A 23,660-nucleotide genomic window follows, 5' to 3' on the forward strand; every position below is an offset into this window, starting at 1 on the left:
ATTAAAACTCATATATCATTATAAAGTATAGGTAAATAAATTTTTATCTGATAAAACATTTACCCCTTTTAACAAAAGGAAAGACAGGGTTGAACCTGCTATTCATTGAATTTGTGTCCCCTCAAAACTCCTGTGTTGGAAGTGCTAATCTCCAATGTACCTCCAAGATAGACAATTAAGGCTCAGTAAAGTCGTAATGCTGAAGCCCCAACACAGGGCCTGGCATCTTCATAGGTGAGGAAGAGACACCGGAGGAAGGAAGCCGGCAGAGAAAGGGCACAGAGGAGGCAGCCACCCTCAACACTGGCCAGAAGAGAAGCCAGGCCTGTGAACTCTGGGATCCAGCATTTCTAACGTCCAGGAGGGAGGGAAGACAGGTCTCTGAGCGAAGCGCAGTCTGTGGTGTTCCGGTATGGCTATGTCAGTCAAGTAATGCACACACAAAGCAGTATCTTTCAAAATTCAAAGTAAGAGATGGCTTATAACCTGCTGTAGATTCTTACATTATATTCTAGGCGTAAGGACATTCTCAGACAATATCATGTATAAGTCTAAAACTCAAAACTGTTGAAAGTGAAAACTATAGCTACTCTAATGCTAAAATGACAATGTGTTTTAAAGAGAACAAGAGTGAGAAATGAACAGAATCCATGGTGAACAGACACTGTGCACACTTGTGTATAGGCACTGCACACACATGTACAGCACTGTGCACACACATGTACAGACACTGGGCACACATGGGTACAGCACTACGCACACACATGTATAGCACTACACACATGTACAGCACCAATGCACACATGTACAGCACTACACACATGAGTACAGACTCTGCACACATACATGTACAGCACCAATGCACACATGTACAGCATACAGCACCAGGTGCACAGCACAGACACAGCTTGGCAGGCAGGATGGCAAACAACAGAAACAGACCAACTAGCACATGCCGCCATGAACCTTATAGGCCACGCCACACTCTCAAACTAAGATTCTGATTTGAATGCATGAAATATCATATCATAAATCATATCAATGAATATCATAAAAATCCCATTTTCCTAATTTTCAAAGTAGAAAAATTTCTCTCTTATAGAAAAGTGTGAAGGTGATAATTAAATACAATACAATGTCTAAACACAATCTAAAATTACCTTAGTAGATGAGTACAATAATTATTTCCAAAAGCATCTTTTAAAATTAAGATACTAAGTAGGCAGGCATTTAGGTCTGTGTGATTCCCCAGTATTCAGGCCCTTGCATTAGTCAGCGTGTCTACACATAAAACATTTAAGTTCCCACTGCATCCTAAAAGCTTCTGGCAGGACTTACCAGAATGCACAGTGGGAAAGCACGCATGGCCCAGTGGAAATGCAGCAAAGCACCTGACCAGAAGGCCGTGGCTCCCGAGGTTTTCATGCACACAGTGTGTAACGGCCGGGGAGTGACAGCCGAAGCCTGTCTGCAGGCCCTCCTTACCTGTAGCAGTCGGCCCCATACATGCAGGACGTCCTCTGAACACTGCTTTCTTCTGAATGGCCTAGCACTGAATCAGCTGTGTCTGTGGGCGAAGCATCAGGACTGGACGGAGCGGAGCTGGACGCAGGTTCGCATCCTAGAGATTTCTCGGGAAAGGACTTGCTTTGGACACTTGCAGGATTCTTGGGATGGCTCGCTGTCCCGCCCTCTTCATTTGCATTTGCATTTGCCTTTCCTTTGGTGATGGCTTTATGTCTAGAGACCTCACCAAGTTCCTCTATGGAAATTGCTTCCCTCTGTTTATTTGACTTCACGATATCCACATCTGGGTCACTTACTGTGATTGAAGACAATGATTCTGGAACATCCTGTAAAAAAAATACAGAAAAGGCATCATTTAAAAAGGCAAACGCCAGACAGTGGTGACATGTTTTTAATCCCAGAATTTGAGAGGCAGAGGCAGGCAATCTGTGAGTTAAAGAACAGTATATATAAATATATAAAAGTTTAAAAGGACAAAAATACAAGTTTTATGATACAAAAAAAAGATTAGAACCTTTAAGCTTACTTTAAAGTTACTAATATCATTTTCTGTTTCTAGTTTAAAAACTTTAACAATTTGTAGTTCTTACAATATCAATTTATAGTTATAATGAACCTTTACAACTATGTCAGATATTTAGTAAAAATAGCCAGAAAGCAGACAAAGGAAACTTGAGAAGATGCTCTATATCTTTTTGCTGTTATTTTGGATTTGTGGCATCTTTATGCCACATCCCTCTACACCATGCACTCTATTCCAAGTTTCCCACTGCACCCCAGTTCCAGCCTGCTAGACAGTTCTCCCCGTTTCCTTTGTTCTTGTTCAGCAATGGGCAAGTCAGTAAGTCTGGTAGCTGAGCACATAGCCCAGAACTTGTTAGATTATTGCTCTTGTGTCATTTTCAGGCTCTGCAAGCCACTCTCCACCCTTAGAAAAGAAGGAGGTGATTCTGAGAAGCACTGTGCCCCTCTGGGCCTTAACAGGTCAGCTTCTCGGGAATCTCTGTACAAGCTTGGAGGTGAAAGGGTAAACAACTCTCATGCCCATGGGAAAGGGGTGGTTCCTTCCAAACATGGGATACTATGGTTCCAGCAGAAGTTGAGGGTGGGGAGAAACAATCCCATTCAACATCTTATACAGTGTATTTCAGAACCAAGGAACACATTGGAAAATAATTAAATAAATTAGAATACATCCTTTCTATAAAATATTGTGGAGATGTTGAACTAATGGTGGCGTGACAGGCTTGCTTTTAAAAGATGGCTTTATTTATCTTATTGAGGTGTCTGTGGGGGCAGTGCATGCATGCAGAGGCCAGAGCAAGACCTCTGACATCTTTCCCTTTTACTCTTTACACTACTAACTTGAAATGGGATCTCCCTGGATCCAAACTCTGCCTTTTTGGCTAGGCTGTTAGCCAGGGAACTCTCAGGATCTGTCCATCCCTTCCCTCCAATGTTGGGGTAACAGGCAAATGAAGCTGTGCCTAGCTTTTCATGTGGGTGCTGGAGATTTGAACTTGGGTTCTCATGCTTTCAAAATAAGTGTTCTTACCCACTGAGGCATCTTCATAGCCCCTCTGAGGCTGATTTTAACTAGAGAACAGTATTATTCTATGATAGTGTTTAATGTTTTAAGTCACCTCTCACACTACCACACCCATCAAAGGTTTTGAAGCAGATCCACCATCAGTCAGAAAGCAGACAAGGGACAGTCAATTGCCCAGACCTGCTGCCTACACCTAAGGCTCAGGGGAAAAATTTAACAAGACCCCACCCTATGATGAGCTACAGGCAAACAACTGCTGCTGAAAGGGAGAATCAGCTTTCTCCACGGATGAGTCCTCCGACAGGTCATCAGTCCCAGGGCGGAAGGCTTAAACGCACATACATATAAGCAATCCTAAATGTAGGTAGTGTGTGTGTGTGTGTGTGTGTGTGTGTGTGTGTGCATGTGCTTTTAACAATAATTAAAGAGGAAAGGGGAATAATTAAGTGGAAGTGGGGAAAGGAAGTAGAAAAGATGTAAATACAGTATTCAAGCATGAAACTCTCAAAAAAAATTAAATAAAAAAAAATTCTCATAGCCAAATGCAGTCACACATACTCGTCACCAAAGCACTTGGGAGGCTGTGGCAGAAGAACCAAGACATGAGCCAAGTTGAGTGACAGAGAAAGGCAGTGTTGAAAATAAATGCAGCATCTTTATATGTGCATGTGTTTGCCTGTATAAATCCAGGTGAAGAATTTGTCCTGCTACAAAAACCAGTACAACAATGGGCCTGAAGGATGAGTCCAATGGGAGTTTCCATCTTTAATAAATATGCTCATGTCGATACCTATTGCAATAACATATGCAATTATATGACTAAATTAAATAAGAAGACATGCACTAAGCATGTACTAGTCTGCTATTTAGAAGTGGAAATCAGAGAATGAAATGTATCACATAGTTCATTCACTGTAGTTCCAAGGAACAGACAAAAGAATCCATTTCATTAGAAACTAACCTTTAGCTCCTCACAAGGAACACACATAACATGCTGGCTTTCTGAGAGAAAAAGAAACATAAAAACCACAGATGTCAATACTATAAATTAGGGCATTTCAAATAGCAGAGGCAGCTGGGCATGGTGGCACATCTTTAATCCAGCGCTTGAGAGGCAGAGGCAGGAGAATCTGTATGAGTTTGGGGCCAGCCTGGGCTACAGAGTGAGTCCCAGAGAAGCCAGGACTGTATGGAGAGACCTAAGACACTACTGCGCCTAACAAGGAAAACCAAACAAGAGACACAAAAGCTGGAAATCATAATGTTCTTTATGGATCTCCATGCAATATTAATATACAGCATCCTTGGCATTCAAGAATTTAACATTCTTGGTTTCAATTATTCATAAATGATCCCAAAATCCATTACACAGAGTAATTTTTAAGTTTGCTGATACATAAATTTGATCTGTGCCAATTCCAAACCTCATGGGCTTGAGGAAGACACTGACCTGGTAGGTAGGGGGACAGGAAAAAATATAAGGCGCACCTACAGCAAGTAGGAAAACAAGAACATCAGATCTACTAACATCCACCACTGCTTATTTACGATCTGATGGACAGGTTAAGAACTAAGCCTGGGAGGCAGGTGAGTCATGGTAACAGTAAAGTCATGGTAAAGATCATCTAAGAAGTAAAGGTGTGTGTCTAGACTCCAGAGATCATGAGGCTAGTGGTCCTTTGAGGAGGTTCAGAATATACTCTTAAGCCATTAAAATAGTCTGTCCGCTTGTCTAGGAAGCACTTCCCTGCCCCTCACCCATCTGATGTAAATGTATTGCAAAGGAGGGAATAGAGACCTTCCCTCTGACATAAGTTCAGCAAGGTGATTTGTTGTTTCCAAGCTGCTCTTGGCAGGAACGACCATGCTGATATGTTGCCCTAAAAGTCCTGTATCAACTCCATTAACAGTCCCAGGAGAATCGTGAAAAATTCCATTTCATACACACGCCTCAGATTGGTGGTTCAAACACTAGCTAAGTATTTCTTCCTGAAAAGTCTCTCCCTGAAATTGACATGGCAACATCAGAACCCAGTTCTTCCACCACAACAAGTCCCAGATTCCACAATACAACGGAAAAGCAAAGATATCAAGAAAGATACTACTACCTTTAAATTTCTTTAAATAACTACCTTAAAGAAATACAGGAGAACATCCATCAACAGGTAAAAGCCCTTAAAGAGGAAACACAAAAATCCCTTAAAGAAACACAGGAGATTGAAACACAAAAATCCCTTAAAGAATTACAGGAAAACACAAACAATCAAGTAAAGGAACTGAACAAAACCATCGGGGATCTAAAAGTGGAAGTAGAAACAATAAAGAAACCACAAAGTGAGACATCTCTGGAGATAGAAAACCTTGTAAAGAATTCAGGAGTCATGGATGCAAGCATCAACAACAGAATACAAGAGATAGAAGAAAGAACCTCAGGTGCTGAAGATACCATAGAAAACATTGACTCAACAGTCAAAGAAAATGCAAAATGCATAAAGCTGGTAACCCAAAACATCCAGGAACTCCAGGACACAATAAGAAGACTAAACCTAAGGATTATAGGTATAGATGAGAGCGAGGATTTACATCTTAAAGGCCCAGTAAATATCTTCAACAAAACTGTGGAAGAAACCTTCCCTAACCTAGAGAAAGAGATGCCCATGAACGTACAAGAAGCCTTCAGAACTCCAAACAGACTGGACCAAAACAGAAAGTCCTCCCAGCACATAATAATCAAAACACCAAATTCACTAGACAAAGAAAGAATATTAAAAGCAGTAAGGGAAAAAGGGCAAGTCACTTATAAAGGCAAACCTATCAGAATCACACCAGACTTCTCACCTGAGACGATGAAAGCTAGAAGATCCTGGGCAGACCTAACCCTAACCCTAACCCTAACCCTAACCCTACAGACCCTAAGAGAACACAAATGCCAGCCCAGGCTACTATACCCAGCAAAACTCTCAATCATCATAGATGGAGAAACCAAGATTTTCCATGATAAAACCAAATTTGCACAATATCTATCCACAAATCCAGCCCTACAAAGGATAATTGATGGAAAATGCCAACACAAAGAGGGAAACTACACCCTAGAAAAAGCAAGAAAGTAATCTTCTTCCAACAAACCCAAAAGAAGACACCCACACAAACATAAAAATAACATCAAAAATAACAGGAAGCAACCATCACTATTCTCTAATATCTCTTAACAACAATGGACTCAACTCCCCAATAAAAAGACATAGAGTAACAAAATATTTCTCATGTAAATCTTCAATTTTATCAGAAAATGTTTGTTATTCCCCTTTTAATTTAGTAATTTTTTATGTCTACCATTTTATCTGCATTATTTTTCATATAATTTTAAATTTTAATATGTCTTTCTATATACTTCCTCTATTTTATCAGAAATGTGTTCAATGTAAATCTTTGATTTTATCACAAATGCTTCTAATTCCACCTTCAATTAATTTAGAGTTTTTATATCTACCATTTTCTATGTAAAATTTTCCATGAAATAGTCAATTTTAACGTGTTTCTCTATTTATTTCTTGAATTTTACCAGAAATATTTTCCATGTAAATCTTCAGTTATCTGAAAATGTTTATAATTCCATCTTCAATCAACTTAGAATTATCTTTATGCCTATCATTTTATTTATATAATTTCCATGATAATCTTTAATTTTAACATGTTTTTCTATATATTTCTATATATTTGTTCAATTTTATCAGAAATATTTTCCATGTAAATCTTCAAGTTTATCAGAAAATGTTTATAATTCCAGTTTCAGTCACCTTAGGAATACTTTTATACCTACCATTATTATTTTTATATAAAATTTTCCATGATAATCTTCAATTCTAACATGTTTTTCTACATTTTTCTACAATTTTATCAGAAATATTTTCCACATAAATCTTCAATTCTATCATAAAATGTTTCTATCCCATATTTCAATTAACTTAGCAATGCTTTACATGTCTACCACTTTACTCTTCAATTTTCCATGAAAATTGTCAATTTTAATGTGTTTATCTGAAATACTTTCTATGTAAATCTTTAATTTTATCATAAAGTGTTTTTACTTCCCTTTACTTCCCTTTTCAATAAATAAAAAAATTTAAAAAAAACATATATTCTCTTTGAAACTAAATAATTTCTTATAAAAAAGGCAAAGCGAATTGATATACTCACTGTTGAAATAGAGTACATGAAGACTAGAAGCTTAAATAAGATAGGTTCTATTTATTAAGATTTAAAGGCAGATATATGAGCCAGAATTCGTCTTGTTTTATTATACTTGGCCCCATAAGTGAAGACATTGAGTCTCAGAGACGGAATCCACTTCTCTAGCTGGGAGAGGTGTTAGGGAGTCTGCTCTCCCTGGGAGGGGATGTGAGCGTGAAGGCGGGGCATGAGCCTGACCTCAGGGTCAGCTGATCACATTTCAGTGACTCCGTGGATCCTGTTCCAAGGCCAGACCAGCATGGCTTCCAGAGACTGCGAGACCCACAGAGCTCAGCCAGTGGCCTACAAGTCGATAAAAAGCATCACCTTAAGCTACCACTCTGAAAGGAAGAAAAACGTGCGGGCTTCCTGTCCTGGGGCCACCTCTCAAGGAAGTTAAATGCATCAGTATGTCCAAGCCCTGTGCAAGCAAGCTCAGGCTACCCAGAAGCCAGCATAGAGGGGAGACACTGGGCACGAACTCTCAGCAGTGCGGAGCTCTTGCATAGGTGACTGCTTGGAGGAAAGTCTCTTAAATGATGTGACCTCTGGTAGATCAAGTGCATGTCAGTGCAGACCTTATCCTAACTGCACGCAGCACTAATGGACTTGACGGGTCGGGGGCCAAAAGGGAAGAAAACTCAGGTAGGTGGTTAGGGATAGAAGGAGGGGTAGCGTGGGTACGGGAGATGATGGGGTATATTATACAAAATTCCCAAAGAATAAATAAAGTTATTGTTGTTTTTAAAGCCTGGCTTATGTTAATAAAATGTACTATAGTTTCCAAGTTAAAAAAATAATAAAAACATCATGTAATAAACAGGCCTCATTTCTTCTTAATATCCAGCATCGAGGAATGCCAACTCAGCCAGACCAGTCTAGAGGATTATACACACTAAAACAGGAATGAAAGGTCTATAACCACCATAGAGCCACAACAGAACAGAGTGATCCTGTGCTCTGTGAAGACCCATTCTACCATCTGTCTCCTCGCCACGCTGACCCACAGTGATTCTGTGAAGTCCACAGAGAACACAACCAGGCCTTCAGAAGAGAGGCCAGTTAAAACCAGTGTCAAGAGGTCTCCACCTTTCTCTAGTATGAAATATTATCCTACAATGTAAAGTGTCCCTCTATATTAAAAATTATATTTTAGTAAAGCAAAAAACTTTGAGCTAGTTTTTATCTACATAAACACAAAATAAAAGGCAGCTTGGATTTTTTTATAAATCCAGCACATGATCCATGCCTATCACTTAATCTTCTCCAAAGGGCTGAAGGAGCAGTTATTCCTGTCTCAAACACCAGACAAAGAAGATAAACAGCAGTTTTAATCACCTCAGTTGAAACAGCTGCTCCTTCTTGGTCAGACTTTCTGCATTTCTTCCCAGGGTCTTGTTCCGCTGACACAGTTTTTGAATCTCCTGGTGGAGTAAACCGCTTTCCTCTATGCCGTGCTGTGTATCCGGGGGTTCCTGGGGTTTTGTCTTCACAGGTTCCCTCCTTTCCACTCTTCTGGATGACATCCTTATCTACCACACACACACAGGCAAAGAACAAGAAGAAAATGACTTCCTGGACCTTCAAAGGTCAACACTCCACATAGCTAATAAGGATCAAATAGCAAGCAGCCCACAGGCTAGGGGACAGCTCAGTGGGTAAGATAATTTGTCGTGCAAGCTTAGGAATCTGAGTTTGGATATCCAACACCAAAATGAGAAAAAGAAAGGGGGAGACTCTGTGGGCCTATAACCCCAGCACTGTGTGGGAGGGAAGGCAAACAGAAAGATCACTGGGATCTACGCCAGGCGGTAAAGCCGAGCCCCAGGAAGCCCCAGATCCCCTGGAGATCCTATCCTAAGGGACTGTGCCTGAGTGACAGAGATGACACCTGCAAAGTCAAAATCACATTTACAGAAATGTCCACTGGGAAACACTTATTACAAATCCCAAACAGCATTCCACAGCACAGTGCCTGAGAACTCCAGCCCCAGAGTGCAGCAGGCTGAGGTGCACGGGCAGCTGTAACTGTTTCACTACAGCTCTCAGAATGTCGTGTGTATCTGCAGAGAAGACTGTAAGAACTCAGAGTCACCAGAAATCTGTGAGATAAGATGTGACCTAATAGAGGGCCTGACACATTACTTAATATTTTTTAATTGTAGCATTAATTTTCTCTAAGAGAAAAGCTCACAGAGTAACCCAATGAATTTTATATCCTGAATGCCCACCATCAAGTTAGGAATCCAACTTAAGTTATTTCAAATATAGGTTAGAAACTCCAAAACCTCAGAGAGACAGAGAATGCCCTCTATACTGTGTAAATTAAAAAGTCTCAGTAACAATGGATATCATATCACACATTGAACCAAAGTTCAATATAGTTGGTGAACCTCAGTCAGTGTCCAATCTGACAACAAATCCATAATATCTAATCCAAAAAGATGAAACAGACTTTGTGAGGGAACTGTCCATGGCTGACTGTGTCCTCTACACTGCTCTGGGAGTCCCAGGAGGACAAAGACTTTATGTGCCCGGCAAGACCATAAAATATGCCTCCTATAAAACTAGTGCTCAAAGATTTTGACTAAGTGAATTATGAATATAACCAAACTTTGTCTGAAGGTTCCCTTGAGAGCTAGGATATAAATATGCAAGCAATCTGTAGCCATTGTTGTTCTAAGGCAGATTAGTAATCTTTTTCTACAAAAAGAAAAAAGAAAAAAGAGAGAGAATATCAAGCTCTGTGGGCCATGGCATGTCTACAGCAACTCCTCACCTCTGCCTTCCTGACAGAGAGAAGTCATTAGACACAGACAGATGTGCATGGCTGTACTCCAACACACGGTTGCTCAAGGAGGGAGGCAGTGGCCAGATCAGGCCTATGGGCCTCGGTCTCTTGGCCTTATTCTGAAGAACATTCAAGGGGCCCAAAGCAGTTCAGGGAATAAATGCCAAACTGGTTGTAGGTAACAGAGGAAGCCCTGAGTGAATGAATGTTGACATGGGCAATGTGTCAGCTCCAGGAGAGTTTAGGCAAAGCCTTGTACAGGAGTCTGAGGGTGGATGTTGACAGTGTGTGCAGAAACTATTCACCACAGCTTTCTCGCCCTGGCTATTTATGGCCTGAAGACCATTCTCCTACAGAGACAGTGCCTCATGATGCCTCCTTGTTTAGCTGTATGCTACTGTCTCACCTCCTGTTGAGCTGTCTACAATAACCCAATCTACCCCTGAGACTATGCAGTCAGCGAGTGTCCATATCATCAAGAGGAATAGCAATCAAACCAAAACGAAGTAAAAGAGGAGTCACCTTGTATCCAGTCACTTTCCCTAGTTTCACTTACTGTCAATCATGGAAAGTTCTAAAAATAAAAGTTCATCCATTTTGAACTGCATGTTCTTCTGAGCAGTATACTGAGATCCACAGTATCCTGCCCCCTGTTTCTTAAACATGATTCTCTGGCATATTTACACTAGTGAATTGTCATTATCAGACCAACTGTTGTGTTGTGGTGCTTGTATTCAAACAAGCATTATTTTATTTAAAATGTCTCCAAAGCACAAGAGAAGTAAGTGACACTGGAAATTTGCTACAAATGGAATATTTTTTAAATCTCAAATTTCCCTTGTGACTGTGCCAATCACTCGTGTGACTGGGATAGGGAGCAGTAACTTTGGGGAGCGTTTAGGTCATGAAGATGAGGGATTACGGCCCCTCAAATGAAGAGGATACTAGATCTCTGCTTTTCACCTACCCTTTTGAGTGTGTTGAGTGTGTCTGTGTGTCTGTGCATGTATGAGTGTGTGTCTATGTCTGTGTGTGTGTCAGTGTCTGTATGTGACAAGATATATAAGAAGATAGCTATCAATAAGCCACATCTTAGATTTCTGGCCTGCAGAACTGTGAGGAAGTAAATATTGCTTTGCGACAGTATTGTTACTGCATGCACGAAACAGAGAAGAGTAACATTTTTCAATACATTTTATCAGGTCAGCAATTACATTAAAATCCCTAAAAAGACTTTACACTAAAAGATAATTATAGTTGAACACCACTTAAAACAGTAATTTTGTGGGGCGGTGATGACGCACGCCAGTAATCCCAGCACTCTGGAAGGCAGAGGCAGGCGGATTTTTGAGTTCAAGGCCAGCCTGGTCTACAAAGTGAGTTCCAGGACAGCCAGAGCTATACAGAGAAACCTTGTCTCTAAAAAAACCAAATCCAAAAATCAAAAAACAAAACAAAAAAAAAAAACAGTAATTTTAAAAATCCTTAACAAATAAAGGGGACATAAAAAGAAAATCTGCAGAGAATATAGATAAGATAAACTTTGCTCAGCAGTAAGACCCTGAGTTTAATGCCTAAAACTAAAAACAATGAATTCATGAAATTCTTAGACAAATGGATGGAGTTGGAGAACATCATACTAAGTGAGGTAACCCAGTCTCAAAAGATCAATCATGGTATGCACTCACTAATAAGTAGATATTAGCCTAGAAAATTGGAATACCCAAAACATAATCCACACATCAAATGAGGTACAAGAAGAATGGAGGAGTGGCCCCTGGTTCTGGAAAGACTCAGTGTAGCAGTATAGGGAAAAACCAGAACAGGGAAGTGGGAAGGGGTGGGTGGGAGAACAGGGGGAGCGAAGGGAGCTTATGTGACTTTCAGGGAGTGGGGGATCCTGAAAAGGGGAAATCATTTGAAATGTAAATAAAAAATAAAAAAACTAAAAACAAAAACAAAACAAAAAACAACTCAGAGCCAAAGAGATTTATCCAAGAAAGTGAGTCTGGTATTCAAAATGCTAATGATGTGTAAGAAAAGCACTTAACTTTTAACATTTGTTAAAACAACAAGATGGAGAAAATCACAGAAAAGAACTTCAATATGAAAAAAGAATACATTTAAAATCTATAATTTTTATTAACAAACTTAATGAGGGAAATGCTATTTCTATCAGAACTAAGAAAAATGTTAATATCACCTACACTTGTCAAAACTGTACTGGGAAAAACTGAAGAAAACTGATTAAAAAGAGAAATAAATGAAGAGAAACCTTTAAAAAACAAACTGGAAAGAAGTAAAATGCTATATACAAAGACAGTTGCTCTAGAACCTCCACAAAGACCTATTAGAGCTATTGTCACAGTGCACAACGTGAGCATTAAAAGCTGCTGTGTTTGTTTCACAGTGCTGTGGAGGAAATGTGGGGCCTGCCACTGAAAAAGAACACTCTTTAAATGCTGCAACAGTGATGCCCAGCAGAAATACATGGATCACTGAGGTGTCTGCTGGGACAGTAAGCTGGACTGGGAAAAGATCATGTGTCCTTAAATTTCATAGCACAAACACTGTGTACCTGGCATTGTCTTATTTAATTAGCTTAATATTCCAGTTGTGGTGCCCTCTCATGTCAGATGTGACACCAAGAGTCCCCCCTGGGAATATATGTTAGCAGTGCATCTATCAGTAAGAGGACCACATGCTCAACAAGGTATCAATGGACAGAATGCGGTTTGACAAATGCTATAAAGTAACAGCTTAAGTTTTAAATTATAGTCCACATACATGTAGGTTAGCAGGCATGGCAAGCCCACACCTGTAACACCACACTCAGGAGACTGAGGCAGGGGCATATCAAGTTTAAGATCATGTCTCAGAATAAATAGAACAGAATTTTAGTCCTAGGCTACCCATACCGCGGGCAGCCACCACTCTACATCTACTTGCTGAGAAGAACCCTGACATTGTCTGTAATGCTTCCTCGAAACTCAACATGAAGAAAAAGAGACCTACCTCCGCCCTCAGCAGGTGTGGAAAGGCTCTGGTCACTTAGACTTTCTGCTAACATCCAAGCTGGGAGGATTCTTTTCCTCTGGGTAGGATGTGGCTGGTGCCCACTGAGAGCTCTGCATTCGCCTGCAGAGGACTAATAGAATGCCATAAATGGTAACCACCCATCCTTAGTGAATCTGAAAAAGGGATTACTTTGAAGAAAATTAGCATTAACATAGCTATCCACAATGGTTAAAGTTCTTACAAGAAATTCATTATCTATTGGCGTAAGGGTCAATCTAGCGTGACCTTCTCTAAAGACTTAGAAACCCAAGGTGTTATAACATGCATGATTTCAGTTGTCTTTTCTCTCTTTGAAATAGAGACCAGGTTAGGATGGTGCATCTTACGTTTCTCACCGTAGGATTTATGGTGGGACACTTGGTCTTGGTTATTTCAGGGCTTCCTTGCAGCTGTGAGGCACCAGTTGTCTCATCGGGTAAATTAACCACAGGGGACTTCTGCATCTCACTCAATATCTCATCTTCATCAAGCATCTGACTGTTTCTATAAAATAAAACAGAACTTCGTTTTCTATCATTTATAACCCGTCTGTGGCAGCCTTGAGGCTGCTCAGTTCTATGCTTCTGAGGACTTCTCACTGGATCTTGGGCTCCTTCTGTCCAACTGAAGCCTAAAGCCACAGTTTATACTGCAGTACATGTTTTTCATATCGTATCACATCATATATTAGTCTTTAAAAATCATGGGCCAGAGCCGAAAAGATGGGTCAGCAGCTAGGAGCACTTCCTGTGGACCTAGGTCCCAGAACCCACATGATGGCTCACAACTGTCTGTTACTCCAGGTCCAACGCCCTCTTCTAGCCTCTGTGGACATCAGGCACATATATGATGTACTTACACACATACATGCAGGCAAACACTCACATACATAAAATGAAAATAAAGACACCTTTAAAACTGAAGATGAGAGATTTCAGAAATGTGTAACTGAAGAGTCAGATTGACAGTTTTAACTTTTTCTTTCAGTCGTTTTAAAATAAGGAATAACCTCTTTCAAAGGCAGACTTGAACTTCAATGGTAGGAATCATAATAAATGACAGAACTATCTTCCATTCCTGGATTATTCTGTATTTGCTTACCCACTCAAGAGCTGATGGACATTTGGTTTGTTTCCCCATCGTGACTATTATGAATGATGTTACTGTGAGCTTCCACATATACGTTTCTGTATGAACACGTGTTTTCAATTTGGGGGCATAAACCTAACAGGGGCAGTGCAGGGCCATACAGCTGTTTTTAGTTTTAAAAGTCTAAAGAACTTCCACCATATGGGAACTCCAAGGTAAATGAATTATTTCATAACACCACACAGTATATGAGAATTCCAGTTTCTCCATATGCTAACATCAACATTTACTAATGTCTTTCATTACAGATGCCTAGGAGCTAAATAAGCATTTTTTTTCCAGATTGTTAAGAGTATTTCATTATAGATTTGACTTAAATTTCCCAATGACTAGTGATACTATCTCTTCATGCTCATTTTAGGAAATATTTATTCTCATCTGTTGAACATTTTAAAATCAAGTTTTCGTTCTGTTGTTGAGTTGTAGATGTAGATACTCTATGTCTTATATACTCTAGATGTAGATGTTATAGATATATATGATTTGCAAATATTTTGTCATTCATTGTCCTTTTTGTTTCTTGACTGTTCTCAACATACACGGTTTCAAATGGGAGGAAATCCATTTTATCAGATGCTGATGCTTTGCTGTTGGACTTGTAAGGCCATTACCTGGTGCTGGCTGGTACGGCTTTGTACCTCTGCTCCCTTCTTCGGCTTTCGGTGTCCGATCCACTTTGATTCTTATGTGATATACAGTGAAAGCCTAACTTCACTTTTCCTTGTGGGTATCAGCTGTTCCAGCACTGCCTGGACAACTGACTTCAGCCTGTTTGCTTAGAATCGGTGTCCTTGTACAAGGTAAAGATGCAAGGGCTCATGTCTGAACCCTCAACTCCATTGAGCTATGTCTGCTATTATAGAAATAATGACTGCGCTTTGTAGCAGGTCTTGAAATTGGAAAATGTAAGTTCTTCAGTAATAGTCCTCATAGTTAAGATGGTATTGGTAGTTAAGTTATCCTTAAGGATTCAAAATATAATCTAAATTATGTTCAAACACGTTTCTTCCTTTTATATCTTTAATATAAAATGTGCTAATACAAAGAAACTGATTTTAAAAGAATTACAAATGACTTTATAAATTTTTCCTTTCAGTTTTCTTTTATTGTAAATAGATTTTTTTACACAACATATTCTGAGTCCTTTCCACCCCTCCAGATCCTCCCAGCTCCCCACCCATCTAAAACCAAACCCTTCTGTAATTACAAATGAATGCTAAAGTTATTCAAACTTTAAATGAGATTTAAAGTTAAATGAGATTAAAATGAGATTTCTATCAACATTTTATTGCTTTGTTCAGAATTAGTACTTGAAACAAGCAGTTCTTTGTATGGAATGTAAGTGCTAAAAATTTTAATACTTTGGAAAAAATAAGTTAATATGACAAAAATTTACTATAGTTTCCTTGAGACTATCTTGAAGCTCCCCAAGGGACAAAGCTTTGTACTTCCTTCTGCATCAACAATGAAACTTAGCCAAGGAAAAAAGTCTTACCCTTGCCACAATATCACACAGTATTGACACCTGATAATCAAGGTGTCAATACCCACTCTGCACCTACTGCTGGGGATGCAAGAGGAATGCAAAATACACTTTACATTCTTGTAACTTTCCTCCCTGTCACAGGAGAGATTTGCCCAGGTTTTAACATGGATCTAACACTAACAGGCCCTCTCTCTTTCTCATCCTCTCCTTCTCCCTCCCTTCCTTCCTCCCTCCCTTTTCATTCCAGTAGAAGACTATTCCAGGCAGCCATTCTGGTACAGCAGTGGGTGGTCTGTAAGAGCATCATTCTGGAAATACTAGTATGGAACCTGAACTTGTTGTATAACCCTAGGCAAGTCTCAAAACATCTCTGTCTTCTTCAGCTGCAGCACAGAGATATCATTAGTGTGAATTCCTCACAGTCACTGTTATGAAGATTTCAATGTTCAAATACATGAAGTTTAGGCTTAACAGTGGCTACTCCTAGCAGTTGTTTTTGGCAGAGTTTCTTCTACCTCCCTTTCTCTTCTACATTCTATACAGAACACCTAGATGACTAAGACCTTATTGGCTATAATCATCCTTTAAAAACCAGAACACGTGGCAACCCTCAGATAACATCAGAAAACAAGACATCCCTCCTTATCCCATGTCTGACACATCAACTAACGTAGAGTGTGTGAACTGCTGGGGTGGGTAACCTACAGACAAATACTGGGCTTGTCTAAAGAGATACCAACATCATTAGCCCCCAGCACTCCTGATGATGACGATGCTGCCTTAAGGCCCTCAGCACGCGGCTGTCCTACCACACTGCCCACGCACCTCCTCTCCATCCCCAAGATGGTCTTCTGGGGAAAAGAAAGCCCCCCATCTTTTCAGGGTGCTGGCTCTTGAGCACATTTGCTTTTCTACCAACTTTCTGCCATGCAATGGCTTTTCAGTGTTGAGTGGATGAACACAGGGCTGACAATAACAGTTTTAAGTTTTTGATATGGTACATGAAAACATCAACAATATCAAGAAATGTATATTTCATAGATATTTATGATTTATGTCACATGTGATACATATCATAGATAATATTTATTTCCAATTAGTTCTGTGATCTAGTATTCGAACTCTATCACTTCAAGCCTGAGAAATGAAGGCCAGTGGCTGCCTAGCACGGGGCTCAGAAGCTCGTTTGTTGTGGTGGGCCGGTAATGCCCGACGCCTTTACAAAATGGCGCCCACAGGATACGGCCCTAACTTGGTAAACAACTCTGATGCAGGCGCAGTAGAACCGTGCAGACTCAGCACGGCCATGCTAATGAAGTGCACCAGTATGCTCCAATCAGAAAGCGACACGCACCTAAGCGAGGGCTTAAGGGCTATATAAGGGCAGTGGGGAACTAGCTCGGCCGAGAAAGAAGCAGAGCAAAGAGGACCTGAATCAAGCGTTGCAGAGAAGAACCTGGGTCGTGTCACGTCTTTCCTTGCCGGACGAGGTCGGGCGCGACAGTTTGTGATTTAGCACAGTTATTCTACTTCCTAATGGCTCAGTCCTCCAACTCTGTACTTCATGGTGTTATTGTAAAAGTCAGCTATATGAGTCAGAATTAATACCTTACAAATTAAGAAAGCCAAAAATTCAAGGAAACATGTAACTAATTGTTCAGTTTTGTAGAAACCTTAGAATAGGAAAGTAAAAGACAGCACACACTGGAGCAAACCCAGGAGGCTTAAGTTTCCAAAGCCAGGTGTTTTCCAGGAAAACAAACGATGTGACTACTGCAGCCCAAATATGGCTCAGCCCTAGAGTGGCTTCCGGAAGCATTTGTGAAGGTGGAGGAACGAGATACAAACACCATTACTCACTTCATCTCACCGGGCAATCTTACCTCAGAGTACACTCCATTTCCTCTTCAGATTCGGTAGAGAAAACACGGAAAGCGTACTTGTCGAGTAACAAGGAAAAGCTATCCCCAGGATGCAAGCGGCTCCACACATGTGCCTCCATCGGCGAGAGCTGGCTCTTCTCCACGGACTGGCGGAAACACGGATTCCTGTGGATCTAATCAATAAAGGATTCAGCAGTGCAGCGGATTGTGAAAGATACAACTGAATATGAAATGATCTACAATTCTGTTATCAAACAATTAAATATGAAATTAGACCTAACAAACAAAATTATCAATTGATGAATTAAATAAACTACTCAATAAATAAGAAGGATTAAAAAGTTAATAATTCTCAGCATGGGAAGAGTCCCCACTATTTATCTAAAATGTACCCATCCCCAGCAACAGCACTTGGATTTTCTCCTAATAATTCCTGACACAACTTAAAAGTGAAAGACCACAAGGCAGGAGATGATGATCTGCTCTCACAAGCACTGCTGCTCTCTCTGCAGCTATCTTAGAAGAATAAGGGTACTTTTAAATAAAACTCCATGAAGATCATTTAGATTGAAATTACAAGTAATTGACACATATCAAAAACAAAACTAATACTGCATTATTTTAGATTATATTTTTCTACTGACTGCCTCCAATTACCAAAGATAGTTTCCTCAAAAAAAAGTTTTATTATCTTCCGAAAATTGCAAATACAAGCCAGTGAGAAGTCTTAGCAGGTAAAGGTGCCAACGTAGACGGGGACCTGAGACTAGATAGATTAAATGGTTGTTTATAATCTAATATTTTATTCAAATAAATCACTAAAAGCCCTTAAGGTAAATCAGCAATTTTAACACCAAAAAAAAATTTTTAAGAAAATACCTAATAGTTATAGAATCATGAATCAGAAATAATAAAATGGAGAAAAAAATTACTCCATAGGGTTAAAGATCTCAGATTCTAATTCCCATCTCAAAAGCTGTTGACTATTTAAGATCAGACCTTTTCCAGAACCTTAACACTAGAAGTTATTAAACACAATGTCCAGTTTCCAAAAACAATACCAAGAAAAGAGTAAAAAGATATTTTCCTTTCTTCTATAGCTAAGGATCATGTTTACTGAAAAATTCCATATATATGTATTTAAAAGATAAACATAAGTATAGTTATAATTTAAATGCTTTACTATTTTAAACTTTCTTTTTCTATCTATAATCTGTACTTTTTAAACTGTGTTTATGGGTGTCGGGGCTTACACACGCACCACTGCATGCACAGGAGTCCGCTCTCTCTCCACCTGACACAGCCCCCTTGTGTCTACAGTGGACTCTCATCTCCTCTCACCGCTCTGTAGGAGTGCTCAGCTTACGGGAACACATCACTGAGTGATCTACATGGGTTCTGGAGTCTACTCAAGACTTCAGCCTGTGCTGAAGCCAAGTGCTTTCACCTCCCTGTCTCCGTGGCCACAAAGCAAGTTTGTTCTAGTTTCTAACGTATCCAGTACAGTCTAGTAGTCAAAAGATACTAGTAAAGTCATACATTGTTGCCTTATGATTGGAATAAAGTCTAATGAATGACTCCATAATGGTGAAATGTGTCTTAAAGAAAGCAGTTTTAACCGGACATTGCTAAATGCTATGCAGAAATCTGACTCACTGAATCCTAGAAAAACGTAATGAGAAAATTTTCCATTAACATAATCTTTTATTTGTGCACATTTACATTATCAACATTCTTATACAGCCACAGAGCTATGGGAAGAACTAAGTACCTATAATGGGCTAATTTAGGAAAGATTATAGGGCTGGAGAGACAGCTCAGTGATTAGGAGCATGGGCTGTTTCTTTGCAAAGGACCCAGGTTTGATTCCCAGCACCCACAGAGTAGACATCTGTAATTCACATCCCAGGGGATCCAATACCTCTTCTCGCCTCCAGGGGCACTGCACACACATGGAACACAGACATACATGCAGACAGAACACCATACACATTAAATAAGTATGTTTTGTTTAACTATAGTAGGTTGTAGAATACGTATGTCTTTAGTTAACACTAGGAATTTTTAAATGAACTTGTAATCTCCATACATTATTAAACAGGATGATCTCCTAATAATGCATTTTTGATATACACAAACACACACACAACAAATAAATGTCATTAAGACTTTACATATGGTATGAAAATTATATTGGCTTATTTCTCTGTGCATGTTACTTACTATCAGTAGGATGTGGATATCAACAACACAATCCAGAAGTCTTAGAGCTCATTTAAAAAACAAAAAAGAAATCCAATCATCAAGAGCTCTTAAAGGATCCAGCAATCCAAAGCTGGAGTGTCAGTGTCCACTCCTCCTTTCATCACGTAGCTTACAGAGCAACTGAGCTAAATCTTGTAGAATGTTGAGTGTTGTCACAAATCCTTCACTTGGGGCCATGCGGATTAGTATCCATCCTTGCTTTTCTGAACCAACTAAATCTATATACATAACATATCAGAAACAGGAATAAAAATTCCCCTTACTCTTCCCTAAAGTCCTTCAGTAACAACAAACATCTTTTTTTGAGTCATGCTAGTTCATTAGAAGGATATTAGAAAGTAGATACTGAAAAATGAGAGTTTTTATAAAACCCCTGCTGTCCCCACCTCCAAGAGCCCTGGTTGAGCTTCTCATCACAGCTTTGAGCATGCAGTCAACTATACTAAGACCCTGACACAGTCCAGGCATCCGGTAGAAACCAGGGACACAAAAGCCAACTCCCCGTATGCAATGAGCTTAACAATCTCAACTGCGAAAAGTGAGGAAGCAAAGACGGAGAGGAGTTGCAGCAGCTCCAGGGCGCTGAGCACAGTCTGACCATGTCAAGGTGCCTGGTACAGCATGAGGACAGAAGAAACTGAAATGGTATGTATTCCGGGTCAAGATGGGGTAACATCAGTTCTACTTAAAGGTTTTCCCAGGACTAATCAGTATTTAAAAGGCTATTAACAGTCCAGCACAGTATAATAAAAGGAAATAGTGTGTAAAATTCTGTGTAAATTGAAGTAATGACTTATAAACTAGACAAGAATACAAAAACAATGAGAGCACGGGGCTGGGTATAGCTCAGAAGGAGAACTAGCAAGGATGGGGTGAGAATACGAAAAGAGCTTCCGTAAATGCCACATCGGTGGATTTAGTTTCCATAATTTATCTCACCACCAAATAAACAACTCCAAGGTGAACACACCCTCATACACACGCCTCGTTCTCCTGTAAAACGGGATCACCCCTGCAAAGCACTGACACTCTGGCTATGGAATAAGGATTAAAAGTCCAGCCAGAAGAAAATGCTTCCGGTGAAAGCGATCTAGAAAACAATGAAACTGAATAAATTCTACAATTTACAAATACTCAATTCTACATAGAGAGCCATAGAAATGCGTTAATAAAAGCCTGTAACAACTGAGTGGATTCATTCACTATCCCTTCCAACCCTTGAAATCATGCACCACTTAGTTAGGCGGTTCCTTGTTTGGGGGAGGGGCACATTGCACACACCCTTAGAGGGAGAGGAGTTTCCTCCCCTAGCACACTCTTCCCTATTTTCTTGAGACAGGGTTCTCGCTAAACCTAAGCTCACCATTTTTAGCTCGGCCGGGTGGCCAGCAAGCTGCAGGCACACTGTCTCGGCTCCGCTGGCCACTGTGGTTAGACACACATGGCTTTTCACATGTGTCCCAGGGATCACAGCTCGTTTACACAGGACGTATACTTACCCACATTACAGGTATTCCTATGGAAATTATGAAAAAAATTACAATTTACACTCAGGCAATCATCTTCCATACATCTAGCCATTTAGTTCAGCTCTCTACTATGAGAAATAAGTTACTATTTAGGTACTTGTCTCGCAGGTATCAGGAAAATGGGTTGACATAAATTCCCTATCTCTGAGCCTTAGGTTTCTCCAGTCAGTTGCTAGAAGGGCAAGAGGCAAAGGGTTAAAATATGTCAGTATACTCACTGGTTTGATTCGAAGCTGACTGTCAACTACTTCAAGAATGGCATGTCTTCTGGATACTCTTTTGTCTGTTATCTACAGGGGGGAAAATGTCAAATATAGACGCTTCCTAGAAAATAAACACACCCTTAGCAATGCTTACGAAATTAGTAGGCTAGACATTAAATATATTATTAACTAAAGAACTGCTTGTCAAATAACTGCCTTCATTTAACAGATAACAAAATGGCGGTGAGAGGCCTACCAAAGTCATGAAAGAGTAAATGAAGACCAAAACCGCCTGCAGTCTTTGCAGCCCCAAACCCTCCAGTTCCCATACATGACGCATACCTAGACAGGATTCCTACTAATAAATCTACCAAACAAGAAAAAAATACCCAATATGTACTAGTTAGGAAACATTTCAAATATAAAAATTCAGCTTGTCTTAAATTAAGTGGTACCTCTGAAGGGTGTGACCATAAAGTTAGCCAGACGCGGATAAGCAACCTGCATTTCTGTTCTGGGACCACATGTGGCAGTTAAAAAAAAAAAAAAAAAAGCAGGGGGAACCAGCCCAAGCCAAACACTGACATTAAAGAAGAGATAAGCATCTCTGTCTTCAATATAAATCACTTCCCGTTAGGGGTCAACTTACACTCACAATCATTACCCACATCAACGGTCCAAACTGTTTATATTTTAAATGCTGAAAACTACTGTCCTTCCTACCTCATAGTAAATGTCACAATTGAGATTAACTTTTTTAGCCGGGTCTGACACATGAGAAGAACCTCTTAAGTAACAACTATACAGTATCATGGGTCTATTACCTGCCTTATGATTGGCTCACTTACCATCAAGTACTCGAAGTCTAGCGTTACATACAGCAGAACCAACATTCTCTCTCAAAGCTTACTATAGAAATGGATAAAGTTAAACCCAGTAAGGCTGCAAAAACATGGAAACTGCTACAAATCGGGACTCACTTGTCAAAATCCACACTTAATCAGATGAAACACACAGGGTCACCACAGTGTAAGGACCACAAAAAGTAATTCTTCCCAAAAAAAGAGTTATTTGAAAATTTTAATTTCTAGAAAAAAAATCTTCAAAACTTCATTTAAAATATGGCTACTTCAAAGAAGTAAATATCCTAACTTTAAAAAAAAAAAAAAAAGCAGTTGAGAGAGTCCTTTATGCTCTGTGATGTCTGCCTGACTGGGCCAGAATTTCATTTGCATCACCACACGCTGAGCTACACACTGAGATGAACCCTAATGCTACTGCAGCTCCTGCTCATTTTGCATATTTGGGTCCCAAAAGCCCAGGGGATGTAGGTAACTTGGGTACCTACCCAGAATAGCCAGTGTTCAAGATCCTTACTCTTACTAATAAATACAGATGGTTTATGTGAGAAAACAGTCACATGACTAGACCCATGTAAAATCATTCAGAAGCAATCAGAGACATGCAAAATCACTGCAGCCCAGAGAAAGACGTTCCTATTCTTATTTTGATTGTCAAGATCTCATTGGTACTTCACTAAGCATCAGAAGACTGCCACGATGAAACCATGATATAGCAAGATGGTTCCTCTAACAGTCCATCTTAGGCTTCCTTCCTTTTGTACACTATTCATAACAATAACAGATCTTTTATATCTATCTTTTAAGTATGCCTAGCACTAGGAAGAAAGGGATATTTTGAATAATACAAAAGTACAGTGTGACCTCTGGTGGACACATGGTTTATTTCATTACAAACATCAGCTCTTGACCCCAAAAAAGTGGTTCTGTTGGGTATATACATGCCTGTGAACTCAGCTCTTGGAGGTAAGGCAGGAAAACTGCAAGTTCAAGGGGAGCTTGGACTACGTAGTGAGACCCTCTCTTTAAAGACAAATATATTTAAGATAACCTAAATATACCAACACATCCTCCAAGAATCAACAACTAGAGCAAAACATATCAAAATCTAAAACACAACCCAGAAACAGA

At 39.7% G+C, this 23,660-nt stretch overlaps 1 protein-coding gene across 5 annotated transcripts in view; it reads right to left on the reverse strand.

The window, feature by feature from the left end:
- The window catches only part of Aplf (aprataxin and PNKP like factor), a 42,953-nt gene that overhangs the window by 17,781 nt on the left and 1,512 nt on the right, over positions 1–23,660 (reverse strand). For 2 of the 5 annotated variants that reach the window (XM_052174257.1, XM_052174254.1), the window contains exons 2-7: positions 21,685–21,756; positions 17,673–17,845; positions 13,502–13,658; positions 13,113–13,245; positions 8,645–8,838; positions 1,486–1,853 (exon numbers count right to left, since the gene is read on the reverse strand). In XM_052174257.1, coding sequence (XP_052030217.1) covers positions 1,486–1,853; positions 8,645–8,838; positions 13,113–13,245; positions 13,502–13,658; positions 17,673–17,791 — 971 coding nt within the window. In that variant the 5' untranslated portion in view covers positions 17,792–17,845; positions 21,685–21,756. Of the gene's footprint in view, positions 1–1,485; positions 1,854–8,644; positions 8,839–13,112; positions 13,246–13,501; positions 13,659–17,672; positions 17,846–21,684; positions 21,791–22,517; positions 22,578–23,660 lie in introns of those variants that run through there. The other 3 variants (XM_052174256.1, XM_052174258.1, XM_052174255.1) reach the window with 3 other exon arrangements.

This window comes from Apodemus sylvaticus, chromosome 2, assembly GCF_947179515.1.
Source record: "Apodemus sylvaticus chromosome 2, mApoSyl1.1, whole genome shotgun sequence".
Classification (NCBI taxonomy): Eukaryota; Metazoa; Chordata; class Mammalia; order Rodentia; family Muridae; genus Apodemus; species Apodemus sylvaticus.